The sequence below is a fragment of the Pituophis catenifer genome, unplaced genomic scaffold, assembly GCF_029215685.1.
Source record: "Pituophis catenifer annectens isolate HBS135680 unplaced genomic scaffold, rPitCat1.0.hap2 SCAF_8, whole genome shotgun sequence".
In the NCBI taxonomy this organism is placed as follows: Eukaryota; Metazoa; Chordata; class Lepidosauria; order Squamata; family Colubridae; genus Pituophis; species Pituophis catenifer.
The window spans coordinates 60,938,076-60,953,033 of NW_027256888.1; the positions used below are offsets into that span (position 1 = coordinate 60,938,076).

A 14,958-nucleotide genomic window follows, 5' to 3' on the forward strand; every position below is an offset into this window, starting at 1 on the left:
TGGGATGAGCCTTTTTTTGAGGGCGGAGTCGGAGGAGGAAGGATCAGCTGGAGCAAGCGGAAGGATCGGTAGGGCTTGGGACGAGGGGGGTGGAGGGGGGTGAACCCGCGCTGGGTGCCTTTTTTGCATTTGATGGGAGTGTGTGAGCCGGCAACTACGTTGCATTTTCCTTGCACGGTGTGTGAGCCGTCTTTACGTGCATCTCCTTGCACGGGGGTGAGGAGGAGGACGGGGGAGGAACCCCGCGGTTGTGAGAATATGGCTTTGTTTGTTCGCACAGTTACTTGAGCCGCAAGACACATTGGATGCAAGCATTGGGTGTTTGTGTGAACCCAAGTGGTATATCGTGGTTCACAGTGCCTTTCTGTCCCGGGAAATTCAGAAAACCGCGATTAAATTAATCGTAGGTAAACATGCAGTTCCAAATGAGGCCGGTTTTTTTTTTTTTTAATTGAGTCATGTGTACACTGTTCAATTCGAAAAGCGAAATGAAACCACTGTATTTGCGGGTTTCAGTTATTCCGTAAAAACAGCATTTTTGGCCGAGTCTTTTTTAATGCAGAAATATAAATGGTCCTTGTTGATAGATAATGATAGTTCATTGTTACAATACTGTCTGATATGCTTGATTGTCTCATCGATTGTTTGCTATGTTAGATTACAGTAGTGGCCAAAATTGTGGAAACCTTTTGGGAAAAGTGTATTTTTGAGGTTTGATGGCTAATAACATCACTTTTTTTTTTCGGAGTTTCAAGATAATCATATTCCACTGCTGGAATGGCCTGGGAATAGCCCGGACCTTAACCAATTGAAAATTCTATGGAGCCGACTAAAGAAACTTGTTAGTCAGAAGTGACCCAATAAAACTCAGTTAATAGAAGCAATCATTCAATCTTGGTTTCACATTATAACAGCTGCAGAACTAAAAGACTTGGTTCACTCCATGGGAAGACATTGTAAGGCCGTAATTCATGCTAAAGGTTACCCAACGAAGTATTAACTGATGTGATAATTTTTGTATATCTCGTTTTTTCTATGGCGATAATTTTTGTATTTCTTACGTATTTCACTTTTCTTCTTTATACTGTAACTGCTATTCTAATAGCAAATCCTTCATAAAAGTTATTGCATTACATTCTTAATTAAATTTTAAATTTTATGGTACAACTTCCCAAAAAAGTGGTGTTATTAGCTAGTTTTAGAAAAAAACTAGAAAGTTTTTTAGAAAAAAAACTTTTCCCAAAAAGTTCCACAATTTTGGCCACTGCTGTACACTCTTCCATCTTTACATGGTATGTTGATGGATAAGTGCAGACCAACATAAGCAAAGCAGTGGATAGGAAGAATACACTTAATTGTGAATGTTGATTGCATCATTCACTATTCTTTTTTAAAAAGTAATCAAATCCTAATTGATTTGGGAAATAAAAGTATAGTAAAGGGTAAGGAAAAAAGAAATTAAATGCACAAGAAAGTAAAAGGCTGTAGAAAAATCTGCCTGAGGAGTGATACACCTTGAATACACTTCTAAATTAAGCATGTCTAAAATCAGATTGGAAGATTTTAGAATGTTGTAAAGGATACAAAATTAGTATTAGAATGCAATTTTTAAATCACCCTTACAAATATACCTATTTTATACAATAAGATATATATATATATATGACTTGGTTAACTGAAAAGTTATATTTTTGAAGAATATAACTTATTAAGTATAAATTGTTGCATTCTGTTTTAAAACACATGCACATTTTTTATTTTAAAATGGAGCTACAGTGGCTTGGGTTGATTTGTTTGATGAGGAATGAACTGAAACTCAGAAAACACAACGTGCTGCATTAAATACCTGACCTCTGTCTATTTCTGACCTTAAAGTACTTTCACCATTAGCAATTTTCACTTCTTTTTATCCTTTGTTTTTATTAATTATTCCCAAAGAGTGAAAGCAAAGTTTTTACTGTACTGAGACAAGTTTTTCCAATTTTTTGTTAAGAAAATACTGTATTAGGAGTTACATCATTGTTCAATATGCAACAGGAATCAAGCATTTCCTGCTTTTCTCCACCAGGCCTTCACATCTTCAGTTCCAATGCCATTTTTATTTATTCTCCACTGCCCTTTTCATTTCTTAACTATTTTTTTCCAATTGCTTTAGGAATTTCAACTATCCTGCGTCATTTTCATTTCTTTGTTCATCCTGCTTTTCAATACTTTGATTTTCAATGTTTTCTTTCTCTCAAGGCTTGCTTTTATGAAGCCTACTTATTTTGCCCACAAAGGTACTAACTCCTATCCATGGGAAAGATTTTAGTCCAAGTTATGCTGACTTCATTTGCTTTTCATTACAAATATTGTAGAACGTTCCAAGGAAACTAATACATGCCAGAAGCTTCATTGTCACCATCATATATTCTCCAATACTTTAAATTGTAAGTCATGTTTGCTGAAAAATAAAATGGATCCTGTTGAATGGAGCCTTTGTTTGATATAATGAAATTTGTGTGCATTACAATATTAGCTAAAGATAGTGGAAAAAAATACTTCTATGAATGTCTGCTTTAGGTCTTGAAACTAAAAACTTCATTCCATGGAAAGATTGATCAATAAACAGTATCTGAACCCCACATATCTTCCAGCGGTGCATGTCCACAAAGGGCGTTATAAACTGAATCCCTTTGAGCTTGTTTAGAGGATATAACAGGGAAACACTGTCATCGCCTTCTATTAGCTAAAGAGCAACATGTTCTTTTCTGTGCGGGATATTCCTCTTCTTCACCAAGGACACGATGGAGATACTTGTGGACGTACAAGGAGGAAATTGATTACTCCCACTTCAGCTCACCATACATGTCAGCTAAATTAACTCTAAAGTTTAATATGGTATTAATACTGAATTGTCTTCACCCAGAACCTGAACATAACTGTAACATAGTAGTAGACAATATTACAGTCATAGACTATGATTTGCATAGTCATAGAAATATTTCAGTGTAATTGTCAGCATATCTTTGGGTATGGAAAATTCAGCTGCCTGAAACTCAGGGGACCAGTAGCCAGTCGCTGTGTGAAGTGAGTGTTTCTATCCCACTACTGGGATAGAAACTACTACTATCCCAGTACTGAGAAAGCTGTTTTTATATACATGTTTAAAGCATCAGTGCCCCCCAACTATGCAACTTTAATCTCTCAATTAAAAAACTATCAGTATAATACTATCAAAGTAGCTTTCTTTTGATTTATAGGTAAAATGTATAAGCAAAAATTAATATATACCCTTCTGATAGTTCTCAATTAATGCTAATATATTGTCTTTGTCTTTTTAATGTTACATTTATCTGAGATTGTTTTAAATACTTTCATACTTGTTTTTACAGTTATTCCTCCTGGAAATTTATTGTATATTTTGGGTTTCATTATAAATGAAATTCTTTTATCTTTTATTTCTTTTTGAACCAGTAATGACAAAAGAAAATACACTTTTTCTCTTTAATCCATGTAATTTCTTTCTGAAGGCTACCTGAATAATCTCAGATTTAGGCTTTTCTATTTGGAGTGGCCTGAATGGTATAAAAGTATCTCAGTTAAAGTAACCTCATGATTTATAAATATCTTCATTTGGTTCTAATCCGTATTTAGCAGCTTTTATTTTGCTTCAGTCCCATTGTAAAAACTAGGAATGCAACCTATTTCTATCAATTTCTCTTCATTTCTCTTTCAGGGGCATACCTGTTCTAGACTTCTGACATGTTTCCCTTAAAGGATTCAGAATTAGGAGCTTTCACCTTTTTTGCTTCAGCTCTTCCAAATGATGTTTGTGGGAGCAATGGTCTACCTTTGACTCCAAATTCCATAAAGATCCTGGGCCGCTTTCAGATTCTTAAGACACTTACACATCCCCGGCTTTGCCAATATGTGGATATTTCTCGTGGAAAACATGGTAAGTGTATTGTTCTTTTCAGCCCCATACCTTTTTGGGTGTGATTGGAAGACTGTTACAGGAATTATTTTGTACATGTTCTTCAGAGCTTTAGAGACTTCAAAGACTTCTACATTTATTTTTCCCAAAGGCGGTTGTTTGCTTTCCCCCAGACAGCATATTTCAGTCTTGTCGCTATTGCTACACATAGCAGACACAGATGTATGTAACTGCTGTTTCCTTACGGGCTTTGTTATCCTGTAGTTCAGATTACACTGATAATTTTGAGCTATTTCCTTTTTTTTTTCACACTCTTGTCTATATATTTTTCTCTTCCATCCGCTTTGTCTCTTTCAAGCCTCTTCTCTTTTTTTCTGGGCTCTGTTTGGTTTTAAATGTATGAACTTCATTTACTGCATTTATTTCCTAGGTCCTGTATTTCATCAGTGGGTTTTGCTTTCACTTTAATTCCTTGAATCTCTCTTTTGATGTTAGAAGTTGAAAAGAAATGTGCTTCACAGAAGGCACTCTCAACAATTCTTCCCCACTTCCTACTCCCCCAGTTCTTAAAGTATAGAATTTATTGCTGGCACATATAACAGTAAGATTGATGGGCCAGCTGTCATTCACACCTCTTGATATGTTCATTATAGACTTTGGAATATTGCAAATCATTGAATGATGCAGCTTAAATTGCATCTTTTTCACATCATATAAAAATGAAGTGAAGCATATTAATTTCTTACAGTTTAAAAATTGTGTTTTAAGATACATTGCTTTCTGCAGCATAAGTAGGGGCAAATTGCATTAGGTGACTGATGTATTTCTCCCAGGTGTCATAGTGTCAATACACAATTGAACCATTTTCATGATGATGTCATAACATGACATGGTTGCTGCTGGCTCTGCACAACTTGACTTTAATTGCCATTAATCCATGTAGTCTGGATATTGATAGCTGTCATTCAGCATATCTGGAAGACACCAGGTCAGGAAATGTTGGTGTAAACTAATAATCCATATGCCTTGTCTTTTGATTGTAGAGAAGGTTGTGATATATACATTAGACCGGCTGAGTTTTTACTTTGTACTCGCCTTGGTTTATTTTAATATGCCTGCCTGTGTATATAGCAAATTGGCTGTTATTTTCATGGAAAGCTCTTTCATGGATGCACAAATCACCCTATGCCATAAATCATGGTTTACAACCATAGTTGTTAAGTGTATATAACATGAAACAAACCACATTATAGCTTAACACGATTTTAATGAAAATTAGGGACATTTTGTGGTAGACCAGAAGCAATAGCCTACATTCTAGTATTTAATGTATTTTAGTGCATTTAAATGCATGGAGTTAAATTAGTTATTAACTTCCTGTCCCTTTTTTTCTGGTGTGATTTAAGCATACAGAATGAGATCAAGCAACATTAAGTATTGATTAATGTTATGTATGCCATTGATGCAATTAATATTTATGTAAAAATTATACTTGATATTGACACCTGGAATTGCATGATTTCAATCCTTTGTCATTGGCTGAAATCCCACCTGGGAATCTTGCCTATTATTCATGTAAAGAGAAGATTTCCTTTCCATTTTGCTAGCAAATCTTGAGGAATATATCCTTTGTATGGCATACCAAAGAGTAAGGTTTTCTGTGATAGGGATTAAGTCTGTTTTAGCCTTTCTACAGTGCTAACAATTTAGTTTTATACAGTACTAGCAATTTAGTTTTAAAATAATTCATGCTTTTATTAATTCTCTGAATAAGATCTCATTTAATTTCTTTTTCTACATCTTGAGTTCGTGCACAGTGACTTTTTAAAGTATAACTTAAAAGTTAATATTAGTTGATAGGTTTGCTCTAGATTGATCTTTACTTCATTTTGAGATACGAACAAGGAAAGAAAAGGTGTTGTTACAATGGAGAATATTGTTGAAATGGGACCTGAAACCCATAATCAATAGACATATCAGCCAAGAGTTTTGATTCACGTCACTATTATGCTATACATTGGTTACTTTTTATGTTTCAAGAAGTGCTTAACAGTTTCTTGTTGATGAATTCTTCAAATATTTCTATGAATGGGAAAAAAAGAAGAGGTGAAAGAAGCATAGAAACATCACAGATTCCACCATTCCTTATTTTAGGTGTTATACTTTAGTGATAAAACAATTACACCATTGTAATAGTAAAAGTAAGTGGCTACTTATTTATCCCATTTCTTTACTGTTGCCTTCTTGAACCACTCTTGGCAATTTTGCACACAAGACAAATGTCCAGTAAACATTCACAAACAGTTCCCAAACCAATTAAAATTCCTAGAATAAAATTAATTAGCAAAACCAAACAACCAATATGGAGTTCAGATGCTGTCTTGAAGACCTCTGTTTTAAGCTGATCTTTCATCTAAGTTCTAACCAGACCTAACCATGCTTAGCTTTGAATCCAAAGTCAAACACATGGTGCCACCTCTTGAAACCTCAAAGATTTTTAATATATCTTTTATATACCGTGTTTCCCCGAAAATAAGACATGTCCTTAAAATAAGGCCAAGGTCTATTTATGGGGTGGGCCTAAATATATGGCCTCCCCTGAAAATAAGCCTCCCCCTCTCTCTCACACGCACACACAGGTCCCTCTCACCCCCCCAGGCATCACATCCCTGCAAACTCCTGCACCCCACCCCTTTCGCCGCCTGCGGCACCAACCATAAATCTCGAGTGCCTGCTCCTGCTCCATGGTAGCAGCCCACCCGCGCTCTCCCCCGCGCCCAGGCACCGCGTCTACATAGCCTGCGCTATGGTTTGGAAGCCGCAGAGGCAGAGTTTGTTGGAGAGAAAGAAAGACTTCTGCTTCTTCTGCTTTTGGGAGCATGCAAGGAAAGCAGCAGAAGCCTTTCTTTCTCTCCCCCAAACTCTGCCACAGCCGCAACCAGGACAGTGGTCGTTCTGGGAGTGTGCTTTCCACTCTGTGGTGACGGTGGCCTGAGACCTCCCCTTCCTCCCTGCTCCTCTCTGCTCTGATTGCCTGAGTGGAGAAGAGCAGGGGGGAAGGGGAAGCCTCAGGCTACCGTCACTATAGAGTGGGAAGCACACTCCCAGAGCAGCCACTGCCCTGGATGCGGCAGAGGCAGAGTTTGGGGGAGAGAAAGAAAGACTTCTGCTGCTTTCCTTCCATGCAGCCAAAAGCAGAAGCAGCAGAAGTCTTTCTTTCTCTCCAACAAACTCTGCCTCTGCAGCTTCCAAACCCCAGCCAGGGCAGTGGGAGTGTACTTCCCACTCTATGGTGACGGCTGGAGCTGGAGCCTGCAGGGAGAGATGGCCCAGGCCATGGCTTCTGCTCGGGTGCCAGCGGCATTGGCTATGAGCTCAAGGACCTGGTGCTCACTGGCTTCGTCCACATCAACATGATGAGGCCTGGGAGGCGTGCGAGCGGGGAGTTGGGGACAGGCACTTGCGTGGCTTGGTGCTCATGTTCTACACACACATCCCACGGAAGGGTAGGGGCTTGATGGCGGCACACGAAAGGAACCTCTCTCTGCCAGACTCCCGGCTGTGAGTGCGCAGGCCGCCCGGGCCTCCTGCATCCCCAAAATAATAAGAAACCCCCCCGCCCGATAATAAGGCCAAGCCCTTATTTCAGTGCTCAAAAGAAAATAAGACCCTGTCTTATTTTCGGGGAAACACGGTATATAGTTAAGTAGTTTGACATAAGTTCTTAACGGAAAAATAATGAGGTTTTGGAATGGATTACTATAAAAGTATGAAATTGCTGTTTAAGAATTACAATGCTTTACAGCTTTAACTGATATGTAAGCTGTGGTTCTTATTTACCAGTTCAAGCAAACCCTATGTACAATTTGACAGTGAGATTATTCTGCAATTTTATTTATTTTGCAAGTGTCCCTGTCTGAATAGCCATTAATTATATGGATTAATTCCTAGTACTCCCAACAAACATCATTATTTCTGAGGATTCTAGAAGTTGAAATTCACAAATCTGAAGGGCAAGAGAGTTTGAGAAACTCTATACATATAATCACCACCAGAATATTGCTATCTGCATGTATTAAAGCTCTTCAGGTTTTCCCCCAGCTGCATTTATTCTATTTATATTGTGTACTTTCCACTTGTTTAGAAGTTATATATTATGTGTGAATTGTCTATTATGAATAGTGTATTTTTATATATAAAGTTGGCTCAAAGGTTGAGTTTTTTCCTGTTTTCTAAATACTGCTTAAAATTGATTATAGATTACAGTATATTGTTTTCTTGGTATCCTAGCATAAAGTGCTGTATGGGAAAATGTGATAGGTTTAGTTTCTTTTTAAGTGAGCTTTTTGTTCTTTTACCAGTGTCAATTGTGTTATAGTTAGCTTTAGTTGTATAATTAATATAACTAAAATATCCTATTCATTCTGTTTGTTAAAGCAGGAATCATTGTATACAGGCTTATATGAAGCATGACAGTATTGCTGCAGATTTAGAAAGATAGTTCATTAGGAGGTTCCAGCAAGAAAAATTGTCTTTTATTTTAGATTGAAAGGGAATAGCAGAAGGCATAACCATTATGTTCACCAGTCTTGTTATAAGCTGTTTCACCAAGGCTGTATAGCCCTGTTTCATTTAGATGAAACAGGCTAGTACTGGCAGTTAAAGTTAGTATCTACAATCAATCCAGGGATATTCAAATCACAACTATCTTCCTAGTCAACTAAACATTTCAATGGTAGATAACCAAGGAATTCTTAATTTGTAACAAAAATATGAAATTAAAGAATCATTGTTCATTTCAGCACTAAATTGCTTTCCCTTTAACTCCCAAAGAATTGAGTAATAAATCTAACACTGGAGGCTTTTAAGAAGAGATTGGACAGCCATTTGTCTGAAATGATATAAGGTTTCCTGCTTGAGCAGGGGTTGGACTAGAAGATCTGCAAGGTCCCTTCCAACTCTGTTATTCTGTTAAATAATACTATTGGGTTTTTTTTAAATTCCCTAATTGTTTTTTCATAAACTCATATGACTACCATCCTGCGGTCATTAGGATTAGGAATCCTTTTGTTCATAGGATCTAATAGGAGCCTTGGTAGTACAGGGGTCTAAAGCACCCTGTTATTAAGACCAGCTGCCTGCAATTACTGCAGGTTCGAAGCTCGCCAGGCTCAAGGTTGACTCAGCCTTCCATCCTTTCCAAGGTAGGTAAATTGAGGACCCAGTTGTGGAGGCAATAAGCTGACTTTGTATAAATATACAAAAGGATGAAGGCTATTGCTTAGCACATTGTAAGCCGTCCTGAGTCTCCGGAGAAGGGCGGCATATAAATCAAATTAAATAAATAAATAAATAAATCTCTGCCAAAGGAGAGAAAAAGCTGTGTATTCATCCTTGGGATTCAGCAATCTTAAGAAGAACCTCATAAAGGAGTATTGCAGGCCTTGATGGAAGATGCACACATATGGAATAGGGGGAAAACTATCTCAAACTTTAGAACTGACATACTTCATTTCCTTCAAACAGAGAAAACGTAGTAATTGCAACATTTTCTGCTAAGCTGGTATGAGGTTTGTTAATAGATTTTTCCCTGCTAATGAAGCATTGGCTTTAAATCCTCCTTTGTGATAAAAAGTATATATTTCAAAATTAATAAATGGATAAAAAAGTACATGAAATCTGACTGGTGATACTACTTCTGGATTTATTTGTTATTAACAATAACTGCTAGGTATATGTTAACTTCAGTAATCACCAGGTAAGAGTTCTCAACAAAGTGCTTATTCAACCACAACTGAGTCCAAAATTTCTGTTGCTAAGTGAGACAGTTAAGTGAGTTTTGCCTCATTTTATCACCTTTCTTGCCAGAGTTGTTAAGTGAATCACTGCAGTTATTAAGTTAGTAACGTGGTTGTTAAGTGAATCTGGCTTCCCTGTTGACTTTGCTTGTCAGAAGGTCGCAAAAGGTGATCACATGACTGTGGGGACACTATGAGTCAGTTGAATTTTGATGATATGACCATGGGGATATTGCAATGGGGATTGCAATAAATGGGGAAAATGGTCATAAGTCACTTTTTTCAGTGCCGTTGTAACTTTGAATAGTCACTAAACAAACTGTGGTAAGTCAAGGACTGCCTGTATTTGAACATGTTGGCATTCAAAAAAAATTGGGAGGGAGATTTGCCTATTCACAAAGTAGCTGTCACCATAAAGGCAGCTAGTCATAAAATACCAGTTTATATCTCAAGGCAACCTAATAAGGTTGCTCCATGCCACCTTCTGTACTCATTCATAATACACCTCAGCAACCAGCTTATCTTTGCCAGGCAGGCAGACACATTTCAATGCCAGCGCTGAACTACAACTCCCAATTTTTTTTTTCTAATAATCCCTATGTGGCCTATCTAGAATTGAAGGGCATTCTTGGAAGCAAAGGTCAATTTGGAGGTTTTTACTTTGTGGAATTCAAGTTTCTTGTTTTAATTTTGTTTGCAGTTAAACAACAACAACAAAAAAAAAAAAACACGAACAAAAAATTAATACGGAATGTGCCTCATGGTATCATAGGTGGTATTTTGGAAGCTGGAAAGGTCCTATTGCTGACCCCAGAACTATGGATTCCTCATTCTGTTGTATCTCATTAAATTTAGTCATCTTCTTTGTATTATATGATGCAGTGTGTCATAATATGGTTTTAATTTTGACAAGATGTTAAAGTAAAAGTGTTTGGTGTCTATGTGCATATTATTATACTAAAACTGTCTTTGTTCATGCCTATATTTTTCATCAGAGAGGCTGGTGGTGGTTGCTGAACATTGTAAAAACAGCCTGGAAGATTTGTTTCGAGACAGGAAACCAGTGAGGTATGATATCAAGAAAAAACATGGCAAGGAAACATGCTAACTGAAAGTTTATCTACTTTAAATGAAAAAGTCCAGATACACTTTTTCTTTTAAAACCTTAACTATCTTTACAGGTCTATGTAGATTCAGACCTGACATCTTCCAGCTTCAGTTTATCCTTCTGGCAGCCAGATTAACACATGCTTAGAATAAAACAGATATTTACTTCTGCAGAAAACGTAGAAAAGTTGTGTTTTTTGAATGAAAATGATAGAACCTGCCAGACATTTCTCCCAGTATATTTTGTTTGTGTTAGGCTTAAAATTTGTGCCTTTGAAAAATATAAAGCTAAAAACATTTTCTTGGAAGTTATACCCTGTTTCCCCCAAAATAAGACATCCCCTGATAATAAGCCCAATAGGGCTTTTGAGCGTATGGCAATAAGGCCAAGCACTTATTTCAGGGTTCAAAAAAATATAAGACAGGGTCTTATTTTCGGGGAAACACGGTGGTAGAACTGTGTGTGCATTACAGAGATCCTTTGTGTGTTGATTATAAAGAGTTTTAAGTATCTAAATTGCAAGTAGTGGTGAAAAAAGGAACAAAAAGTAAATTTTTCTTTACTTATATTTATGTAGAATATTTCTATGCTTTTAAGTTTATTCTGTTCGGATTATTATATTATTGAAAAAATCCTAAATGCAATCTTATGCAGGAGAGTTATAGTCTTGCCTCGTTTCTTTTAACTATAGATAGAGCCTGAAATCCTTTAAAACAATATGTGGACAGAACAGAATGTTCCAACTCTTTTAAATACAGTGAACACCCCCACCCCCCCCACCCCGAATTGGGCCTTACATTTTTGACATCAAAATTTTATGCAAAAACAAAGTTACAGAGTCTCCAATGTACCCTTGGTTTCAAAGTATTCTATATACAAAAAGGTTTGCTTGAAAATTCTTGCTTATATATGCATATAAGCAACATAATATACATATATATTATATACATAATACAATATACATATAAGCAACATAATTTTTATTTTCAATATTTGATTTCCATTGTTCCTCAAAAAACTGAAAACCTAGAAATGTTTTTCAAAACTGTTTTAAAAAATCCCCACCAAAGAAATTTATATGAAAGCACTAATATCAGTGACTAAGATTCACATTAAGCAGTACATACATATGAAATATATTTTCTGTACCACACTCAAGCCAGTAATGCAGCATGGCTTCAGTATAACAAAAATGCTATTTTACCTCAAGGAGAATTCCAGTGTGCCCAGGAAAAAAAATGTATTGCATTTAATTAAAGTGAACATTGTTTTCTTTTGTAAGCTTTTTCAATACAATAGCAAGAAATAATTTAAGAAAGGGAAATACTCCATGGATACTCCAATACATCCATTTTGGTGAATTAATTTTGCAACAGATTTTCCAACGCTTCATACATGTTTGGTTTGTATTAATTCAAGATAGAACAGCCAAAAGTTGATGTGAATGCTTTTACAATTAATTTCTGAAACTCTTACGGAATGAGAGAAGCTGTCCTTATGGTTTATAGATTAATTCATTACACTTGTCAGAAAAAATGTCCTTTGCACCTGTAACATAAGCTGATGTCAAGTCAGCAGGAAATTTGTTAGGCTGTGTTGAAATTGAAGATATACCAGAGTGGACAGTCCATATTTCATTGCAAAATGGAAAATAGCAGCTTTCCAGCTGTCTGATCTTTTTTTCGCAGCTAAACTTATGAAGTCATTGATCGTTGTATACATTACAAATGAGATAGGTATTTGTATGTTTCTGTATATTTCGTCTTCTATTTTGCAAGATTATTCCTTTTTCCATTTTATTTGTTTCCCTGTCTCTGTGTGTTTTAATTTTCAGTTTATTTCTTAGAGGATATCCAATATTTCACTGAGATACAATTGGAAGAGCAGATTAGAGTTTTAAAAGAGAATTAGATGTCTCAAATAGTCTAAAATCATTTTTTAGAACATTTGATGATGAATGAGTGGCCTAAAACAATTAAACAAAGATTGTAGTACTGTCCCACTGAAAAACTGGAATTTTGTGCATGCCTAGTTAGCAAAGTCTATCCCTTTGAATAGATGAGGGCTTTTTCCATAAACCCCATCGGATTGTTCTGCTTCACTTGGTCAAGTTTGGGGTGGTAGTTTGGTTGTAGTTTGGTTGCAGTATATAATCTCAAAAAGCATCTTAATTTTATACACTTGTATCGTGGCCTTAGAACGCTCATCTTATTTCCTTCCTAAAGACCCTTTGTAGGTGAAGATAAATTGTGGTTGTTCAGCAAAAAACAACAAATGGTTTAAGCAAAATAGTATAGGTTCTTTGAATTAGAAACTTGTATTGAGTTTAAATGTATGGCAAGTCTTAAGTACTCATTAATCTTAACCCAATATGTAGTGCATAATATTAATTTAGCAGCATTCTGCTGTGTGTGTGTATGTGTATAATAGACATGCTGCAGATACATAAATGTGCACACATACTGTATATGTATGCCTCTCTGTGTGTGTGTATGTGTATAGAGAGGGAAAGGGAGAGAAATATGAATTATGCAGTGTGTGTAGAATTATACATTTCAGAATTAATGAATGTATTTTTATTACCACTTGTATTGTCCATTAGTATGATAGAGGCAGTCCCTTTGCTAAAAACGATTTCCTATCCTCAATCTGCTTTTAACTTGAATTTGTATGTAAATTGAAACAAGTATTAAATATCAGTCTTGAGAGAGGGAGACAATTTGTGTGTCAACGTGTATGGCTCTTAAAAAGTTTAGATAAGGGGAAAAAAGATCATGTTTGAAAGTTAACACTTAGAATACTGTTGGAATAACATCTTTTCATTCATACATTTCGTACATACATAAACCATTGAAAAAACTTCCTTTGTATAAATTCTACTGTCATTTGATTTTGCAAGATAATACAATAGAAGGGGCATTTGCAAGGTAAAATCAAGGATGGTGTTCCCCTTCCTCAAGGTTTTCATGAACCACTGAAAACAGGCTACACAGTATGTTAAAAATGCATCCACTACTTTGTGGTGCTTATGGGGGCATTGTGTGGCTTTGATAGTTTGTTGGCTGGGATATGGAGGGAAAGTGCCACCCACCACTTTGAATCAACAGCTCTTTCGTAACTATAGGTTGTCCATAAGCTGGACATCCTTTAACACAAGGACTACCTATATTTTCACAGACATTTATGGGAAGCTTTTTTCAAGGATTTAAAGAGGGCCATATTTTATTTTATTCTTCATTGTTCATGTCGTACTTTATATGGTGCTTTAAAATTGCCTTTTGAAACTTTGAAATTAAAATCTAGGACAAGAGTATGCAGACTTTTGGCACCTGAATTACTTTGTGAACAGTTCTAAATTTGTGAGCTAAGTCAACATAATGGGTCTTCACTCAAACAAAGTTGTCATATGTTTCAGAGGTTATGGTTTTGAAAAATTACCAGTGAACCATCAGAGAAATACAGAGGTATAATGTGTTATACATAGAATCCTTGATCGGAAGCAGACAATGTCTGCAGCTCTTTACTAGCTTGGTGGAAAACATGATATGATTCGGATGAGTAGATTTTATTTGCTTTTATTGAAGTACTGTCTACTTTCTGAATTAGGTATCTTTGTTCTGTTCTTACTGTTGTACTACCTTGCAAAATCAAATGAGAAGTAGACTTTATATAAAGGAAGATTTTTTCAATACTTTGTATATATGTATATACAGGTAGTCCTCAATTTACAATCACAATTGAGCCCAAAATTTCTGTTGTTAAGTGAAAAATTTGTTAAGTGAGTTTTAGGACTTTTCTCACCACGTTTGTTAAGTAAATCACTGCAGTTCTTAAATTAGTTACACAGTTACGTGAATCTGGTTTCTCTATTGACTTTGCTTGTCAGAAGTTCGCAAAAGGGGAATCACATGATTCTAGGACACTGCAACGGTCATAAATGTGAGTCAGTTGTCGAGCATCCGAATGTAAATCACATTACCATGGGGATGCAACAATGATCATAAGTGTGAAAAATGATCATAAGTCATTTTTTTCAGTGTCATTGTAACTTCTAATGGTCACTAAATGAAGTGTTGTAAGTTAAAGACTACCTATACTGCATTTTTGAGCAACTGAATACTCATGATGTGTATTCA

The 14,958-nt window shown here is 36.0% G+C and overlaps 1 protein-coding gene across 1 annotated transcript in view; it reads left to right on the forward strand.

Annotated features, from left to right (window-relative positions):
• The first annotated feature begins 29 nt into the window (after positions 1-29).
• Positions 30-14,958, forward strand: part of TBCK (TBC1 domain containing kinase) — a 95,700-nt gene continuing 80,771 nt past the window's right edge. The window contains exons 1-3 of the mRNA XM_070948108.1: positions 30-68; positions 3,719-3,937; positions 10,710-10,782. Coding sequence (XP_070804209.1) covers positions 3,745-3,937; positions 10,710-10,782 — 266 coding nt within the window. The 5' untranslated portion in view covers positions 30-68; positions 3,719-3,744. The remainder of the gene's footprint in view (positions 69-3,718; positions 3,938-10,709; positions 10,783-14,958) is intronic.